Source organism: Lycium barbarum, chromosome 5 (genome assembly GCF_019175385.1).
Source record: "Lycium barbarum isolate Lr01 chromosome 5, ASM1917538v2, whole genome shotgun sequence".
Classification (NCBI taxonomy): Eukaryota; Viridiplantae; Streptophyta; class Magnoliopsida; order Solanales; family Solanaceae; genus Lycium; species Lycium barbarum.
In genome coordinates this window covers 78,902,161-78,923,232 of record NC_083341.1, presented here as the reverse complement: position 1 = coordinate 78,923,232, position 21,072 = coordinate 78,902,161, and the positions used below count along the sequence as shown (strand labels likewise).

At 35.0% G+C, this 21,072-nt stretch overlaps 1 protein-coding gene across 4 annotated transcripts; it reads right to left on the bottom strand.

The window, feature by feature from the left end:
* Positions 1-14,956: 14,956 nt before the first annotated feature.
* LOC132642528 (uncharacterized) lies at positions 14,957-19,199 on the bottom strand. Of its 4 annotated transcripts, none has more exons than XM_060359673.1 (7): positions 18,808-19,199; positions 17,802-18,060; positions 17,303-17,544; positions 17,014-17,217; positions 16,772-16,864; positions 16,565-16,666; positions 14,957-15,558 (listed from the first exon to the last, which is right to left on the bottom strand). In XM_060359673.1, exons 3-7 carry the CDS (start codon positions 17,465-17,467, stop codon positions 15,115-15,117), a joined length of 1,008 nt encoding a protein of 335 aa, XP_060215656.1. In that variant the 5' UTR covers positions 17,468-17,544; positions 17,802-18,060; positions 18,808-19,199; the 3' UTR covers positions 14,957-15,114. The 4 variants fall into 4 exon arrangements, with proteins under 4 accessions (XP_060215656.1, XP_060215653.1, XP_060215657.1 ...); XM_060359670.1 differs by having other exon boundaries at positions 17,014-17,220; positions 18,808-19,197; XM_060359674.1 differs by lacking the exon at positions 16,565-16,666 and having other exon boundaries at positions 17,014-17,220; positions 18,808-19,198.
* Between the last annotated feature and the right edge of the window lie 1,873 nt (positions 19,200-21,072).

Here is a 21,072-nt window from a genome sequence, read left to right as displayed (position 1 = left end):
TGTATTTTATTCTAAGAAAATAGGAGAATTCTTCGTGATATAAGGTGTCGGGAAGTTTCTATGAAGGCGACCAAGTTCGATTTTTCATCTACGACTTTCTACGGGCTCGTATGAGCGTTTAAGGTATGTATTTGTTGAAGAACTCACGGGATGGTGATCAAACGCCATGAGTTCAAGTTGTAGTAGTTGTATATAAGTAGGTTATGGGTTGTTTTTTCAATGATATGGAGATCGGTGGGGGTTTGGTAGCTTGTATAGAGGCATTGTATATGAGTGTACATCGAGCTGTTTCGTGTATACTCTTGTGTTTTGATGATTTGAGCCCATGGAGTAGTAAGAGAGGTTGTAGTTATTATTGTTGGTCTTGTTTGGTTGAGTTGTGGTTGTTAAAGAATAGGAGAAATGTTGTGCGATTCATTTTAGAAACGAGTTATCATTCGATATACGTGATATACTAGCTATACCTAAGTTAATAAATGTATACCTTTGTTATAGGATTGTCGTACTAGTAAAGACAAGTTCATTGATTGGTTTGTATTGATGACACGAGGTATGTAATGGCTATCCTTTCTTTTCTTGGCATGATCCGTAGATAGTAAGCGCTTATCGAATCTTAAAGGAAGAGAATTATTGTTTAGAGCTGTCACAGAGGTGTAACGCTTCTAGATGTGGTATTGTATCTTCTGAGGGGTTTCTATCCGCTCCTTAGTTCCCTGTTAGTAGAAGAGTTAGAAAGAGATATGTTGACATCTTCAAATATTTCAGTTTACACTTGATATACAACACGATATACATATATTTTTCTTTAACTTGGCCACTTGGCCAGTGAGATAGATAGCCTGGGCACTTGGTCAGTGAGACATATATGCCTGGCCTACAGGTCAGTGAGACAGATATGCCTGGCTGACGGGTCAGTGAGACAGATATGCCTGGCCTACGAGTTAGTGAGACAGATTGCCTGGCCTTATGGTCAGTGAGATTTTACGATTGCCTGGCCACTTGGTCATGATATATGATACTATTGCATTGCATTTTGATATGAGTCAGATCAGGTGAGTTATTTTAGGGCATCCCTTGGCCTCTAGATTACTATGCTTCAGTTCAGTTTCACTTATTCTATTGCCTTACATACTTGGTATATTGTTTCGCACTGACGTCCCTTTTATCGAGAGGGGGGGGGGGTGCATTCATGCCTGCAGGTATTGAAAAAAAGACCGACAGACCTCCCCAGTAGACGGGACCAAATATCAACTGATTGGTGAGCTCCTTTTGTTCGGAGTTGTCGGGTCTATTTGGAGTCTTCCTTTTGTATATGTAGACTTGATGGGTAGACCGGGGCCCTGTCCCGTCCATGATACAGTTGTTTACTCTTTAAAGGCTTGTAGACGAGTCCTGTGTATAGTATGTCAGTGTTGTAGCCTTGCCGGCCTTGTATATGTCTACTTTGACACTGTTGGTTGTGTACGTTCATAGCAGCCTTGTCGGCTTGTTTAGTTATATGTATGTTTAGGGTGTGTGTGCCCCGTTCAGATGAGATAGACAGTCTTATATATATTCAGAGTGCGGCCTTGTCGACTTTTATTGGTATTGTCTGTCTGCAGGTAGGCCCTGTCGACCTAAGTTAAGGGTTACCCCTCCAGAGTTACAGAGTCAGAGTGATTCGCTCGGGCCGAGTGTTGCACCGGGTGCTGGCCACGCTTCTCCAGATTTGGGGCGTGACAAAACCAAACCAAAAATCGAAAAACCAACCAAATAACCAAAAACACAGACAAAAAAAAAATCGGTTCAATTTAATTTTCGGTTTAATCTGAATGATGCACACCCCTACTTGCTGTGAAGGAATTTACACTCCTCAGTTGGAAGTCGACTAAAATTTTGGCAACAATTACTCTACTTTGGTGAGTCTAACCTCCTCCTCCTCCTTTGTTTACCTAACTCATGTTCTCTTTCGCAGAGACCAAAATCAACAAAATAAAAAAGATCAAAAGAAACTGATTAATGATTTTTCATTTTGTTAAGTTTAAAGTCCACAAATGCATTAAGTGAGGGACTTTAAAGCTGAAGTATGAATTGAGAAATGGAGGGAAACAAAAGTGGAGGGAAATGAAAGTTTGAAAAACAACCTTTCAAGTGAACACTTCTCCCACATTGGTGGTTGAAAGTGTTATATGTGTGCTTATATTAAGCAACACATTCTCTAGCTCATAAAGGGTTGAGAAGAGGACCACCCCTCGCGCCGTCGTCGACGCTCGGCTCGGCTTCAACTTCGGATTCGGATTCGGATTTGGTCAAATGATCTGATTGATTGATAATCTTTTTGGACCAAATTTATTTTATTTCCATTTTCCTTACTTAATGTTTCTAATCCGGATATTAATTAATTCACGCGAAATTAACTTAATTCATTAAATTCGCGGATTTTTTTTCCAACGGATTTTTTTTTCTTTCCAACGGACATAACGATGACCAACATTCATCTCCTTCACCGAACAGGCACTTTCATACATGTTCAGATCAAAATAACAGACTATAAATTTTCAGAGGCTTCGCCTCATTTGTTTTTTTACACACTGAAAAAACTGAAAACATTTTTGTTCTCTGAAAAACGCAATTTCCTTTCCCCTCATACTGCATTCTTTTCGAAACCAAAAATCAGTAAGTGTCGTGTGATTACTACTATTCGTTGAGTTCGCTGAAATTCTGCAATTTCCATTGCCGGTATTGCAGAATAGAATTTCGTTCTATCTTGGGAAGAATTAATCCAAACCTTTGGCAACAGTGAGGGGATTAAATTCTTTAAGGAAACACAATTTTCTATGGGCTCGAAATAAACACACTGTTCTTTAGTTTAGGTAACCAGATTACTATTTGATTAATAGGAATCACAAACTTAAAGAATTTAATTACTTATACTTCTGTTTCATCTAATATTCTGTCTGGTTGGAGACTAAAATCCTCGGATTTTCTACTGCAGTAATCTACTCGATTCGAAGATATAAAAACTTCATCGAGATTATTACTTTGTGTGTTCGATTAGAAGAATATAAAAACTTCATCGACGTTATTACTTTGTGCGTTCTATTTATTGATTCTGGTTCTGTTTTGTTGACAAACAGAAAAATGGCTGATATCACTGTCGAGAACGCTACTGGTTCTGGTGCAAAGACTGTTGCCTCTTCCAGTCGCACCACAACTGTCCCTGCGATGGCTGCGGCAGAGAAGCCCGAAAAGTTTTCTGGCATAGACTTTAAACGCTGGCAACAGAAAATGTTCTTCTATTTAACAACCCTCAGTCTGCAAAAATTTATTACTGAGGAAGTTCCTGTCCTACTAGAAGAGACTCCGGACAACGAACGTTTCATCGTGACGGAGGCATGAAATCATTCTAATTTTCTATGTAAAAACTATATTCTCAATGGGCTGGATGATGGTTTTTATAATGTCTATAGCGGCTGTAAGACGTCTAAGGAATTATGGAAGGCTTTGGACAAGAAATATAAGACCGAGGATGCTGGGTTGAAAAAGTTTGTTGCTGCGAAGTTCTTGGACTTTAAAATGGTAGATAATAAATTTGTCATGTCGCAAGTCCAGGAACTTCAAGTGATTACACATGATCTGCTTGCGGAAGGAATGGTAGTCAATGGAGCTTTCCAGGTTGCGGCCTTTATTGAAAAATTGTTGCCTTTGTGGAAGGATTTAAAAAACTACTTAAAGCACAAACGTAAGGAAATGACATTAGAAGATCTAATCGTCTGTCTTAGAATTAAGGAAGACAACATATCTGCTGAGAAGATGGCCAATGGCAAACAAGCAATAATGGGGGCAAACATCGTTGAAACTGCCCCTACAGGTTCAAAGAAAAAGAAGCGGGCTTCTGGAGGGAAGAATGTTCCAAGCAAGAACAAAATTCAAAGGAAGTTGTTACAATTGCGGCAAAATTGGACACATGGCTTCAGACTGTCGTGCTCCGAAAAAGGATAAGGAGAAGAAGAAAGGTCAAGCCAATATGGCTGAAATGAATAATGAAGTGGATAATCTATGTGCCATGTTATCCGAATGCAACTTGGTAGGTAACCCGTGAGAATGGTGGATAGACTCGGGTGCTACTCGTCACGTGTGTTCTAACAAGGAATTCTTTTCTTCTTATGATGCAGTTGGCCCCAATGAGACGATCTTCATGGCCAATTCTGCTACTGCCAAAATCGAGGGAATAGGCAAAATTGCCTTGAAGATGATGTCTGGAAAGATTATGACGCTCAAGAATGTCCTTCATGTTCCAGAAATGCGGAAGAACTTAGTCTCAACTTCACTACTAGTCAAGAATGAATTGAAATGTGTTTTTGTTTCTGATAAGGTTGTTGTTAGTAAAAACGATATGTATGTTGGAAAGGGCTACCTCATAGAGGGCCTTTTCAAACTCAATGTAATCTCAGTTGATATGAATAAAATTTCTCCTTCATCTTATTTACTTGAGTCAAATAGTTTATGACATGCACGTTTGGGACATGTTAATTATAAAGCATTGCGAAAAATGATTAACTTGGAAATACTTCCTAAGTTTGAATGCAATAAGTCCAAATGTCAAGTATGTGTTGAATCCAAGTATGCTAAGCATCCTTATAAGTCTATTGAAAGGAATTCCAATCCTTTAGACTTAATTCATACCGACATTTGTGATATGAAGTCAACACCATCACGCGGTGGGAAAAAGTACTTTATAACTTTTATTGACGATAGCACTTGATATTACTATTTGCATTTACTTAATAGCAAAGATGAAGCTATTAATGCATTTAAACAATACAAAAATGAAGTCGAAATACAACTGAACAAGAAAATCAAAATGATTAGAAGTGATAGGGGTGGAGAGTATGAATCTCCCTTTGAAGAAATATGCTTAGAATATGGAATTATTCATCAAACTATTGCCCCATACACCCCACAATCCAATGGAATTGCGGAAAGAAAGAATCGAACGTTGAAGGAAATGATGAATGCCTTATTAATAAGTTCTGGTTTACCGCAAAACTTGTGGGGCGAAGCTATCCTTACAGCAAGACGAATACTCAACCGAGTGCCCCATAGCAAAACAAAGTCCATTCCATATGAACAATGGAAAGGTAGAAAGCCTAGCTTAAAATATTTCAAAGTGTGGGGGTGTTTAGCCAAGGTACAAATTCCTAAACCCAAAAGGGTAAAAATTGGAACAAAAACCATTGATTGTGTTTTTATAGGATACGCCACCAATAGTAAAGCGTATCGTTTTCTGGTTCATAAATCAGAAAATCCCGACATTTATGTTAATACGGTAATGGAATCTGATAATGCTGAATTTTTTGAAAATATTTATCCGTATAAAATAGAATGTGAGTCGTCTAGTAAAAGACCTAAATGACCTCGGGAAGAAACAAAGGAAAATATGCCTAACGAAGAGAATCCAAGACGTAGCAAACGTCAAAGAACATCGACTTCCTTTGGTCCAGACTTTTTGACATTCTTAGTAGAGAATGAGCCTCAAACTTTCAAGGAAGCAATGTATTCCTCCGAAGCACAATATTGGAAAGAGGCAATCAATAGTGAAATACAATCCATATTAAACAATCATACTTGGGAATTGGTTGATCTTCCTCCGGGAAACAAACCTTTAGGCTCCAAATGGATTTTCAAGAAGAAAATGAAAGATGATGGCACTATTGATAAATATAAGGCAAGACTCGTTGTCAAAGGATTCAGACAACGAGAAGGTCTTGACTATTTTGATACATACTCATCGGTAACAAGGATAACATCCATTCGGGTGTTGATAGCGTTGGCTGCGGTGTACGGACTCCATATCCATCAAATGGACGTGAAAACAACCTTCTTGAATGGCGAGTTAGAGGAAGAAATCTATATGGATCAACCTGAAGGGTTCATAACTCTCGGAAAAGAGAAGAAGGTGTGTCGACTTGTTAAGTCACTTTATGGACTTAAGCAAGCACCCAAACAATGGCATGCAAATTTTGACCAAACAATGTTGGCAAATGGATTTAAAATTAATGAATGTGATAAATGTGTTTATGTTAAGAACGTTCCAAATCACTTAGTCATTGTTTGCCTGTATGTTGATGATATGATGATAATGAGCAAAGACATTGCCGACATAAATGCTACTAAGCGTATGCTTGCTAGCAAGTTTGATATGAAAGACTTAGGAGTTGCTGATTTAATTCTAGGAATTAAGATCCATAGAACTCCACAAGGTCTAGCATTGTCACAAACTCACTATGTTAAGATGGTACTTGAAAAATTCAAGTATCTGTAGTTTAACGTTGCAAAGACTCTGATTGACGTGAACCTTGCTTTTACAAAGAACCAAGGTCAAAGCAAGTCTCAGTTAGACTATGCTCGAGTGTTGGGAAGTTTGATGTACATTATGAACTGTACACGACCAGATATAGCTTGTGCAATAAGTAAACTGAGTCGTTACACAAGTAATCCTGACCAAACTCATTGGATGGCAATGAAAAGAGTTTTGGGGTATTTACAATACACCCAAGACTATGCTTTGCACTATAATAAATATCCTGCGGTAATTGAAGGATATAGTGATGCAAATTGGATCACCGGATCATCTGAAGTTAAATCCACAAGTGGATACGTTTTCACCATTGGAGGAGGAGCAGTGTCTTGGAAATCATCCAAGCAGATATGTATCGCTCGCTCTACAATGGAGTCAGAATTTATAGCTTTGGATAAAGCTGGCGAGGAAGCTGAATGGCTATGGAATTTCTTGGAAGACATTCCGTTTTGGCCTAAACCAGTGGCACCTATATGCATACATTGTGATAGTCAAGTTGCAATAGGAAGGGCTGGAAGCGTCATGTATAACGAAAAATCTCGTCACATACGACGAATACATAATACCGTTAGACAATTACTCTCTAGTGGAATTATCACAATTGACTATGTAAAGTCAAAGGATAATGTGTCTGATCCACTTACAAAAGGCCTAACTAGAGAGGCAGTTGATAAATCATCTAAGGGGATAGGATTATGGCCAAGAACAAGTCATAAAAATGGTAATTCCACCTAGCTGACTGGAAATCCCAAGATCTAGGTTCAAGGAGATCAAACAAATTTATGAATGACAGTTCAACATTGTCGTCAAACTCAATCCATTCTCATGATAAGACAATGTTCAGGAACAAGGATAAAGCGCAAAGGCTTTTTAATGGTTTCTAAGTTTGATATGAAGTATATCAAATTGTGTATCTACAGGATGACATGTTTAGGAATCACCTATGTGAGCGTGAAGTGGAAGTCGCTTCAAGGAGAATTAGAGTAAGGCCAGTTCTCTACACACTCATGAAACCAGGCGGTGTTCAAGGCTGAAACGAACACAACAATGAGAACCAAGAATGGTTAAGGGTTAAGTGTGTGACATATGTTGTCTAGATATACATTAAAGAACGACGGTTCAAAGATATCAAATCTACCGATTGATCGAGTATATCCGATGTATGTTCACTATGGAAAGTTCAAAGGGAAACCTACTTACCCAGATGCGGTTAATCCTTACCTGTAATCACACAAGTTTTTTTTAGGCATGTTGCATATATGGCCATTCCCCATTCATGTGGAGGATTGTTAAGTTTAAAGTCCACAAATGCATTAAGTGAGAGACTTTAAAGCTGAAGTATGAATTGGGAAATGGAGGGAAACAAAAGTGGAGGGAAATGAAAGTTTGAAAAACAACCTTTCAAGTGAACACTTCTCCCACATTGGTGGTTGGAAGTGTTATGTGTGTGCTTATATTAAGCAACACATTCTCTAGCTCATAAAGGGTTGAGAAGAGGACCACCCCTCGCGCCGTCGTCGTCGCTCGGCTCGGATTCAGATTCGGATTCGGATTTGGTCAAATGATAATCCGTAACTTTATAAGTATATAGTCATTTATATTATTAGGGTAAACTATATAATTGCCCATCAAAGGCAGATTAATTATCCCTGTCTACCCATCAAACTAATCATCCTTTTGTTTTTTTTTTTCTTTCTGTTTTCTTTCCATGTTTCCTTTTCTTTATTTCTTGTCCCTTTTTAATTTTATTTAATTCTTTTTTTTATATCTTTTTTTTCCCTCCATAATCTAATTTCATTCAATTTCTTTTTGCTCTTTTTCTTTATTTTTCTTGTTTTTCTATGCAATAAGAAAAGATAACTGCCACAATAATCATTCGTTCACCTTTTTTTTATATTACTTCTGTCTTTCTTTTTCTCATCTTATGTTTTTCTAAATTAGTTATCAAACCAATTTATACATTAAACCTTTTGTCGTTATTTTTCTCATTTTCTTTTTTTTTCCTCTCCTTTTCTAATTTCATTGATATTTTTTCAATGATTTTTTTTATTTCTTGTTTTTCATAATCTTATTTTACACACCTTTTAGCTCCTTTATCGTTGTTACTTTTTTTTTTTCGTATATCAATAAAAAGACAACCGATATAGTACATCTTTTATTTTGTTTTTATTTTTCCTTTATCAATTATTAAAAACACTTTATTTCAGCATATAGTATACCAAAGCGGTAGCAGTTGAAGTATACTGTTACAATATGCTATGATACCACATTGTATATATCATGTACTGGCAAAGTATCATAAAAGGCTGGTTCATTTCTTCAAAATAACACTCGTGAATCCTCTATGATACCCACATGGTAGATATCATATACTGAGAGGGTATTATAAAGGACTGACCATTCATTCTTTCAAGAAAAACACCCAGTCCTCTATGATACTAACCTTGTAGATATCATATACTGACATTGTATCATAGATGACCAATTCATTTCTTAAAAAAAAACACTCATCAGTCCTCTATGATAATTGATACCCCACATAGTATATATCATATACTGACAGAGTATTACATAAGACTGTTCTTTCCTTCAAGAAAGCACAACTCAATTCTCTATGATATTCACATGGTATAGATCATATACTGATAGGGTATCATGGATGACTGACCCACATGATATATCATATACTGACAAGATATCATAGAGCATTAATTCATTTCCTTAAAAAAGAGATCAATCATCCATGACATCCACATGGTATATATATTATGTTCTGAGAGGGTATCATAGACATTGGTTCATTTCTTAAAAAAACAAAAATACTTCTCAGTACTCTATGATACTTACATGGTATACATCATATAATAACATAATATCATAGATTATGATTCATTCCTTGAAAAAAATATTCCTTAGTCCTCTGTAATACCCACATGATATATGTAATATACTGATAGGGTATCATAAAGGACATGTTCATTCTTTCAAAAGAGAAAGAATTTCTATTTTTTTACAACAAATAGAGTTTAAGTTTAATTGTGGTTTTTATATAATTTTAGCAAGTGTTATTTGTAAAACAGATTACGAAAAGTAGTCATATTTTAGATATAAGTTTTGTTTTCATTTGCAAAAAATAAAATTTATTAACATATGTTTTCTATTAATTTAGATTTTAATAAATAAGCTAGTGACTTTAGTATGTTTTTTTAATTATTTCATATTGCATTCTAGTTATTTATTTTCTTTATATTTTTGTTAGTCTTAAACAATCAGCTATTATTTTTATCTTTATCTTTATATTTTATTTTTATTTTTAAATAGGAAAAAAGACAAAAATAGAGAAAGGAACAAAAAAAAGAAGAAGATAAACTAACCAAAAAAAAGAGAGAAGAAATTAAGAGAAAGGGACAAAAAAAGAAAACAAAATAAAACCAAAAAAAGGAAACAAATAATAAAGATGTCAGCAAAGGACACCTTCAATAAAGGAGAAAATAAAGAAAAGGACAAAAGCAATAAATGAAAGGAATACTTCACTACCATAAAAGAAAGAACGCTTAACTGAGCACATGATCTCGTACACAATAGAGTAGAATGGGCAACTGGGGTAAATTTTTAGACTTTCTGGACATTTCAGGTAAATATTTCATACATGGGCAAATTCGGAAAATGCTGTGCCTTTAATGGGCAGTTTCTGTACTTTTCCCTTTGTATTATGATGCAAAAGGTTCTCCAACTAACTAAAATTTAAAGGGAGAATGACGTAAATATACATAAGAATAGGGTATATTTATAAAATACGACGATACTTTTCAGTTTACAAAATATAACGCTAGATTTTTTACAAAACATATACGAAAATTTTCACTCAAGGCTTAAAATTTTCACTCAAGATTTTGTGTATGAAAACTGTATGAAATGTGTATATCTCGCTCAAGCCTAAAAAATTTCGCTCAATATTTTGTGTATGAAAACTATATGAAAATTATATGAAATATGTATATCTCACCCAAGGCTTAAAAATTTTACTTAAAATTTTATATATGAAATATGTATATTTCGCTCAAGGCTTAGAATTATCACATTTTTTGTATATGAAAACGGTATAAAAACAGTGTGAAATATGTATATAATTGTATAAAATTTTGTATAAAGTTCATGTTAGGTTTTTAAAAATTTAACAACATTTTATACAACTTTCATATAAATTTGATACAATTTTGAATCTCACTTTGAAATTTGACTGAAATTTAATGCAACTACAACAAATAAAAAGGGATGCAATAGGTTGAAGGTCCGCATAAACAAGTCAGTTTACAAGGAATCCTTGTAGTACTGAAAGTGATTATGTTAAAGTCCAATATTTGCTATGAGGCGTTTTAGTCGTTTAGAAATTTGTATATCAGCAGAAAAGGAAGAACCTTCTGTGTTAAAGAATCTCAATTTTTTGAGTAATTGAATGAAACGGGTCAAGAAGATAATATATGTTGAAGATTCAATCAATGAATCAGAAAGGAGCATCTACCGATAATAATTAAAACATTCTTCTTTGGAAAACTTTATTGCTACCGCTTCCGGCATTTGAATTCCAGTTAAAAACTATATTTCCTTCATCTTGCGATTATCTTTGTCGAGGTTCTAACATAGCTGGACATAGGCACCTGTTATAATTCTTAGATTTGAAGCAGAGGTTGAGTAGAAGGGGGAGAAGGGGAAGGGAAGGGTGGCGGCTAGGAAAAGGGCAAAGGAAGGGTGGGGGGGTGTGAAAAGGTCAAGGGAAGAACAAGCTTTTAAATTTTCAAATCTGGTATGATTTATAATTAAGTTATTATGTTTTGTAAATAAGAAAAAATATTCTTATATTTTGTAATATAGTGTGTTAGGTGGTATTATTAGTTCATTTTCTCAAATTTAAATGTATGAGCCAAAATTATACTTCTGACTATTTATATTATGATGGAAAAGGTTTTCGGGCCCGTGCAATGTATGTGCATCTTTTCTTTAGCATAACGTACAAACAAACAAATCAGTGTCCATCATAGTTTGATAGTTTTAGAAGTTTTTTTTACGTAATATCATGCAAGGACTGCATTATTATATTACAAGACTAAATTCAACACGAGAATTTTTGTTAAGACTTCTCTCTAGTGTTTATATGTTATATTATAGATAAGTTGCACATGTGTTGCACGAACGAAACTTTTTATTTTTTGGCATTTATTGTAAATTAATCTCCTTAGCTCCAATAGAATCAAGTACCCTATGAATAGAATATGAGAAGAAAAAAAGCTGAAGACCCAAACTTTCATAACACATAGAAGCCATAAAACTGCTGGTTCATGACTGCTGTCATGAATAAAGATGTGATCATCTCCAAAGATGCCCCTGTATAGTATTGTGGTTCCTTCGGGTTAGAATGCTCCGGTCCAATCACAAGGTCCATTTAACAATGAATAGCACCCTACTAGAGGAATCCTGTGTGCTCGGGTCTCCTTAAGAAAGATCGATAATGGAATGAGCGGAAAGACAAAAACTCCACAATACGCAAAGTAAACCTGAATCACTAGTACATTTATCACTAGTACGCCTCCTTAAAATTGGAAGTAAGTGAGACTAACTTTTGCACATCTCCTACATATATCTCGTCGTATATGACTTGGATCACTAGTAAACCTGTAAATTTTCTAAGTATGATATGTAGTGCAAGTGAATTCATAACTTCTAATTTCCTTCAATAAAATTTCAACTAGATACCAGAAAGGAAAAAATAAATAAATCTACAAATGGACAATTACTGAGAGGAACACCAAGCTAATTTTGGAACTGCATGCTACATCCCATGATTGAGAGGCCTACGGATGCGACAATATTATTTTGGAACCGGACGCTTCCAACTGGAAAAGTATAGATAAAAAAAAACGAGTACCGAATTCTAGCCCCTAGATTGGATAAGTGCATAGGCGGCCCATACTAATGGAATGACCGAGAGTTACATATAAACGTAAAGAGTATGAGCCAAAAAATTAAGAATAAAAGTTGTTTGTTATGGACTTGACTGCTCTTTCGTAAATTGCTTTTGAGAATCTGACCCAGAACCCATTCATGGCAATAGTACCACGTGAATCGTCAAATCTGTGTCCATCATAGTTTTGATAGTTTGGAAGATTTTTTGTAATATCATACAAACACTACATTATTATATTATAAGACTCAATTCAACACGAGGATTTTTGCTGCGACTTTTCTCTTAGTGTTTATATGTTAAGAGAGAAGATGCACATGCTTTGCACAAATCCAACTTTTTTTTGCATTTATTTCACATTAATTTACTTATCTATAATAAAATCGAGTACCCAGTTTATAGAATACGAGCAGCAAGAAAGGCGAAGACCCAAACTTCCATGAATTCGCGACTTAAATAGCACAAAAAAAAAAAAAAGTTGAACCAAAGTAGTACAAAAAAAAAAAAAAGAACATAAGTAGTATTCACGCACGAATTTCGTGCGTGAAAGGACCAAACTGCAAAAACACATTTTTGGCCTTTCACGCACGAATTTTGTGCGTGAATGGGGTCATCAAAAAAAAAAAAGGAACATTAGTAGTCACGCATGAATTTTGTGCGTTAATGTTGGGGCTTTTTTTTTTTGCGTTACCTTTCCAATCACGTTTTTTCCCATACTTTGGGCAAAAATTAGTCATGTTTTAAAATCCCAAAATATCAATATTTCATATAAAACTTAATATCTTTTTTTGCGTACAATAATGTCGGCTCATTACATGAAGTCCACCTAAACGTTTGGATCATCGTTTTAGGGGTTCTAAAGTGCCCCGAAGCAAGTTTTGAAACTTGTAATATTTATAGGGTTTTGATTTAAGTGTTTTATTATATTTGAATGTACAAATTTAAATATTTGATTTAATAATAATTCATCCAATACGAGAGGTCTATACTAATTAAAAAATAATTCATTCCATTTAATTACAATACTAATTCAAAGCAATACAATAATTGCTTTGAATTAGTATTGTAATTAAATGGAATGAATTATTTTTTAATTAGTATAGACCTCTCGTATTGGATGAATTATTATTAAATCAAATATTTAAATTTGTACATTCAAATATAATAAAACACTTAAATCAAAACCCTATAAATATTACAAGTTTCAAAACTTGCTTCGGGGCACTTTAGAACCCCTAAAACGACGATCCAAACGTTTAGGTGGACTTCATGTAATGAGCCGACATTATTGTACGCAAAAAAAAATATTAAGTTTTATATAAAATATTGATATTTTGGGATTTTAAAACATGACTAATCTTTGTCCATGGAAAAAAACGTGATTGGAAAGGTAACGCAAAAAAAAAAAAAAAAAAAAAAAAAGCCCCAACATTAACGCACAAAATTCATGCGTGACTACTAATGTTCCTTTTTTTTTTTTGATGACCCCATTCACGCACGAAATTCGTGCGTGAATACTACTTATGTTTTTTTTTTTTTTTGTACTAGTTTGATTCAACTTTTTTTTTTGTGCTATTTAAGTCGCGGATTCAAACTTCCATAACGCAAAAAATTCATAAAATTGTTGGTTCATGACTAGTGTCATGAATAAAGATTGGTAATCTTCAAACATGCCCGTAGTAATTCAGGGTAGGATGCTTTGGTCCAATCACAAGCTCCACTTAACAACGAATAGTTTCCTACTAGGGAAATGATAAATGATATGGAAATATAGGAAGTCTGTGTGCTCGGATGATAGTTAGGATTTCCTTAGAAAGGAAGAGACCTGACAAATAAACCTAGAAATATAGAAAAAAGTTTTACATGTTATTTCAAATAATAAAAATGATCACTTTAAGAGAATTCTAACCTAGAAGAGAAATGAAGAATTACTTGGGCGAGAAGTATGCCTACACAAGTGAAAACTAGTGTACTTCCTCGGCCGGAGAAGATGTAACTCTGGTTTCTCCAATTCGAACGACACTAGCAGTGCGATAAAAGAGCCATGATAAGAATCCTATGGATTGAAGAAACATATGCCTCAACAGTACTATCGAGTCTATACCTATGACTTGCTGTAGAAACTTGGACGCTACATTAACCACAAAAAGTGATAAATGTGACAATCTCTTCCATTTCCCCTTTGTCTTCTCTCTCTATCACTACAAAAAACGCGGCATTTAGCCACGCGAAAAATCGTGGCTAAAGGGCACCTAAACCGTGGCTACCAGTATCTCGCCACAATAAGTTAGCCACGGTTACAAGCATGCCCATCAGGGGCGTCGCTCGCGCATTAGCCACGGTTTTTGCGTCCGTGGTAACCTTTATTTGGCCACGGTTTATTTTATCTTTAGCCACGGTCCAACCATGGCTAAATTTTGCAGCAGAAAAATGAAAATATATTTGGAATTTTTAATTACCCACACGAGAACCGTGGCTAATTTAAGGGATAATGTAAGTAGTATACAAATTCAGTTATACTTTTTAGCCATGGTTGAACCATGGCAAATGTGCTCAGTTTTTTTTTTTTTTAAAATAGAATTATTTCCCTACATTTTCCTGGTATCAATACATAATGATAAGCATTCACTAATACATTGGGCATAATACACAAGATCAAAGTTTCAATGTTCTACTTATCATATATCTCAAATTAAACATAAGTTTCAAGCGTTGAATAGACAAAAAAGCCACCACAATTACTAGTGTAATGGAAATACAAAAAGTTATGTACACTACATATTTAGTGGTTCAAAAACATACTATGCACAAAAGGCTAAGAAGAATCTAAGTTGAAACTAGGCAACTCACTACCAAATTTAGCTTGTAAAAACCTATGAAGAGTTGCCAAGTGATTCTCATTTTGCGCAAGCCGTTCCTTGGTCTCCACAAGTTGTTCCTTGGTATCCTCAAGTTTTTCTTTGGTCTCTTCATATCCAATGAGCTTCTCTTTCAAGGTTCCTACATGCTTCTCTAGGTCTTCAACACGTAGATGAGACATATTACTAGAACCACCAAGATTCGCATGACTAATTGAATGTTTAGGCATTCCAAAAGCAGTCGAGGGGCAAATATTACCACCCAAACCACGCACACGACCAGAATGTTCAGCTCCATATACTTTTCCAATAGCATCATTAGGATGAGCCAATATCTTCAACGGAACACCTAAAGTGGCAGCATGTTCTTGATCTTGAGATAGATGCTCCGATATTTTATCCTACAAGTAAAAGAAAATAAATGAGATATTTCATACCAATGCTGCTAACATCCCAGGGGAAAAGAAAGCATTATCACTAAACTAGAAGTCCAACTACAAACTAGGAGAAAGCAAAGCAATTAATCATTTTGGTAATGGTTAACAAATAGATCAACATGTTAGGAGAATGGCCTAAAGACATGTACAAGCGGCAAAAGACACACTAAAAAAGACAACGACATCATAATTGATTACTACAAGACCTTATTTAATATTTATGTCTTTATAATCATATTTGCAGATTGGGGATGTGGGTTGAATGTGACATCTTCAAGCTCAAATTGAAGACGTCCGAAATTACTACCAGCTCTACTCAGTTTTCCATGAATGACTAGCATATGCATGTCCAGCTAGAGTACGAGGCTGGGCATCAAAGGTGAAACAGGATAGAAGTGTGGGGTGTTCTGGACATTAGAGTTATTAGAACTGTACATTGAATGTTTTCTATATATATTGTAACTGTACACTGAATGTTTTCATAGAAATAGTAAGTATTAAGTTTGTATTGAATCCTATCAGATAGATGGCAAGAGTGTGGCTAAAACCCAAGGACAGACTGGTACTTAACATATTTTAACATTCTAGAGCCTAAAACACAGCTCATGCCTTAAGGACAACAAAAAAAAAAAAAGGACAAACACACACTCCCTATACATTTAGCATGTCAAAATGCATAACTGGTGAGATAAAATAGTAGTTGCACCCAAAATTCTACTCCTATTTTTCAAGTTCAGCACTCCACACTCACTTACTTAGTCGGCTATTGAGTTCAGGAGGGAAACCAGAGTTGATGCATTTTTTACACCATTAAGGACTTATAGTTGAGCACTAGAAGGTTCACAAACTCATTGTTCTCATCAGATACACATAATAAAGGGAAACAAATAAAGTCCATTTTTGAGAAAATTATCACCAGAAAACAACATTATAACTGAAATTTGAAAATGGATAAGTGTTTGGAACTTACAGCTATAATCTTCCCTTCTTCATTCACATAGTTGCCATTCTTTTTCATTAAAGTTGACAAAATAACCTCACTTCGGCACACAGGCCTTCCATGTTTTTTCTCCTATCATTAATCAAGTATAGATTAAAAAACAAAGTAGCATGCAACACATTTTATTTGGTATAATAAAGTGATTTTCAAAACAAAATTCAAGGTAAAGAAACTTACCATTTGACGACCTCTCCTTGCATTGCTTTTGCTACCACCGGCATGCGGGACTTTAAGTTTACTTCGATTTCTTGTATTTTGTTCACTTTGTTTCTGCGATTCTCAAAGATCAATTTAATTATATATATATATATATATATATATATATATATATATATATATATATATATATATATATATATATTGATTTTATTGGACATGAATTAAGTGAGATAACTAGACTTTTATGAAAGAACAATTACCTTCATCTTCTCTTCTTGATAGTGATGCACAAAAGCAGCCCACTCAATAGAATCCACGTATTCCGGAGGATTAGCAAGTATCTCTTCCTTACTTTTGTTAGGGTAGAAGGTTTTATTTCTTAATGTATATTTATAGGCCCTCCATCTATCGCGTAAAGTATGCATCACCCATTTAATTCCAACAGCATAATCAAACTCAAAATTCTCCTTCAAATGAATTTACATTCATGAACCAATATTTAATGAAAAAAGATATACTAATTGAACCTGAAAAAATTAAGATAGTTACCTCAATAAGCTGCCACTGTAGGCGATTTTTCGCGTCTGGCATTCTATCCCATCTCTCAACTGATATTGGACAAATTATTGACTTTTGAGAAAGTTTGCCAAGAAATCTAACAAGCAAGTTTGAACCATTATCACTTCCTTGTCCATCCCCGTTGAGTTCCACCATAATTTTTTTATTTTTTTCCAAGTTCCAAACTCAATCTGCTTGCATCTTTTGAGTTGTAATTTCTCCAGTCGAAATATCTATCATTTAACAAGCAATCATCAACATTAATGAGAAAGCGGAATTGCATTCTTATGTTTCCAGGAAAGTGGAATTCAATTCTTTTGTTAACAACAACATAAGATGAAGAGTTAGAGTCTTCATTTCACACACAAACACACATTCCATACCTAAACAAGAACAAGCAAACAAAAAAACTTCCAAGATATAACAGTTTTAAACAACCAATCAAACTCCATTATTTCAATTCAACAATTGCATTAAGTTTATCTCTAACCTCTGATATTGACAAGTAAGGGCTCCTCTTTCTCTTTCTGCTGTGAGTTAGCTTCATTAGAGCTTGACGAAGAATTTAAGTTGTCATCACTGAGTGTAGGGGTTTCTATGTTCTCATTCTCATGTTGGGCATCAAATTGATCACCACTAATTTGTTGCTGCAGATTTTGAGAAGTTGGGCTATTATTATCAGCTTGCTGTCCTCTTAGACTTTCCAACAATGCTTGAGCTGAATTCTTGCGTTTTCTTTTCATGGTCTCCTAGAATATGATAGTTTTTATGCAGAGGTTACTTTAAAGGATACAAAACTTTAAGTTACTTAAATCTATTGAAAAGAGGGAGAAGACAACACTACAAGGACAACTAGAATAAACTGAAACAAGCCATGTAGATTAACAGGTCCTAGTTCTATTTCCATGACACAATTTTGTGTGAAGATAATTTCACCAATTAAATATTTCATCTTCCATAAACCAAACGGTACAAATTTCAAAATATTTCATCTTCCAGAAACCAAACGGTACAAGCATCGCATAGCACTTACTCAAAGTTCAGCAAAGACTCAGTAGCTAATATAAATCTGTGATCGAATAGTCGAATAGCTTCTTCTAATTATCTAATACCATAATAAAGTCACACTTTCTCAACTCACTTCTCAAACAGTTTCAACATAGGCTACACTTGCCTATAGTTTAAATCCATTGAAATTGAGTTATGAAAACAGAGTTACACTTAATCCATAGTTGGTGTTACATATAGATGCTTCGCTCCCAGTAGTGGTAGTTTTATTAATCAAAAATCACAAAAGCAATTCCACACACAAAAGTACCTCAAAGTAAAACTCACGAACACAAGCGACCAAAGCCAAATTTCTTTCATGCATAGGGAATTTCTTTCCAAAATTGTTCCTTTCCCTAAAAACTTTCAGATTTTGCACAAAAAGAAACCCTAAAAGGAACCCATTGAAGATTGAACAAAAAGATTTACCACTTTCAAACATTTGTTACCTGGAAGAAGCGATTCTACAATTTTCCGCTACTATTCGAAGCTATGCACGGTGAATCAGTTGAATTTTCATGAAGCAATCGAATGATTTTGGTGGAGTACGAATTTTGGGTGAAGTTTTTGGGTGGAAAGAGCTATTGTTGAAAGAGAAAACTAATAAACACCAAAAGAAAAATAAATGGGGGGAAATGAAAATAAAGGGTGGGAGTGAAATTTAGTACCCGCCTTATTTGCCCACGAAATTTTGCCATCGGTTCTAACACCGTAGAAAATTTATCATTTTTTGGTTAGTTTTGTCACAGTTTTTGGAACCGTGGCTAAAAGGCGCTTTTTTGGTAGTGTATAGAGCCTGCAACTCTGCTTCCACTCCATTCCTTTGTATCCTCCCAAGGGCCACTTTTTCCTCGAGGTCTCATTGAGAAAGATAGATAATGGAATGAGCGGAAAGGCAAAAGGGCACAATAGGCAAAGGACCAACACTATCCAGATCAAAGATTACTGGATGATACCATGTTGAAGATGTCGGTTATGGTGCATTCACATAACGACATAAAATTAAAAGTAAGTGAGATCCATTTTTACATTTATCTTGTCGCATTTTACTGGAATCACCTGTAAATTTGTAAACTTTGTAATCATGATATGCAGTGTAAGTGATTAAAAACTTCTAACTTTTATGCACGAAAATTTCAACTAAATACCAGAATGGAAAAAATTTATAAATGGACAATTAATGAGTGAAACACCAACCTGAACTCCATGCTACATGTGATTATTTTAGAGGCCTATCGTTGCCACAATATTATTTGGAAACCAAATCAGGAGGACGCTTCCAACTAGGGGAAGTATAGTACCGACTTCTGATCTTAAGATTGGATAAGTGCATAAGCAACCAATATTGATTGAATAGCCGAGAGTTGCACAACAAATGTAAATAGCACGAGCCGAAAATTAATACTCCCTTCGTTTCATAATGTTTGTTTGGTTTTGACTTGGCAGGAGTTTGAGAAAGTAAAGAACCCTTTTGAATCTTGTTGTTGTTAACTAAAAATATGTAGAATGTACCAAAATACCTTTTAATCTCGTGGCCTTAAACATGCCATGTGGAAAGTTGAAATTAGGGATTTTTTTTGCTAAATCGTCGAACTTGCATTAATAAAACATAAGGTGACATAATATACGAGTCCACCAAACAGTATAGAGAAACAGGTTCTCCATCTATTCCTCTAAGTCAAACAGAAAGTAAATAACACAAGATATTTATGTAGAAACCTCCTTGCTCAAGTGGAGTAAAATCACGACCCACTGTAGTAGGATTTGCTCAAACTTTACTATAAACGAGCAAACTTCAGATTAAAAACTATTGCAACCTAGGAATTAAACTATTAATCCCTCCCCCTTACAATAACTCTATTCCAAAACCTTTATAATAACTCTACTGCAAAGACACACCTTGAATAACTTTAGCCAAGTGTAAAACTTAGAATACTTGAGAAATAAACCTACTAAACACTTCTTGAAAGCAGTGTAGGAATAAAAGTTAAAGAACAAAAGACAATGTAACACTCCGTAAATTCGGATTAGGTGTGAATGTGTGAAATTGGTATTAAGTTGAAATTTTAGCTATATGAATCCTTTCGAGATGAATTCCAGTGGAAGATAGTCGTTTTGAAGTCAAACAAAACAGTGAAGTTCTTAAGAGCTCTTAAATTCACCTAAGTCTGAGGTAGTTCTCACTTATGCCCAGTTTTCGGGTAGTTGTGTTAGGAAATTGAGAAAATTCAAAGAATATAAGTCGTAGATAATTAAAATGTCTTTCCAACCATATATGGTGGAGCTCAAATGGAGCTCTGTTCTAGGAGTTATGCCTGTTATACTGAACGCTATAGGCAGTCGCGACACCTTTGCGTAGCAAGGGTGGCACAAGTTTTCGTGTTTCAGACGAACTTTTGGCCATGTGCGCCATACTTGCGATGCAAGGGTGGTGTAGAAGAGGCACCTCGTGCTGGCCTTGAGGCGCAAAGGGTGGCGCGAGGCCCCGTTTTTCTGGTTACAAGCTATATAAGCTTCTAACTCGTCAAAACCCTTCCCCACTTCGTTTTGGGCGACTTTTTGAGAGAAAACAACCCTAAGACTTCCCCAAAACATCTAAGGTAAGTTCTTAATCAATTCCCATTATTACTATATCAATCTAACATCAAATTAATGTTAGTTCATCCTTCAATTACATTCTTGTGAAAGAGAAATTGAAAGAGACTTTGGGAAAC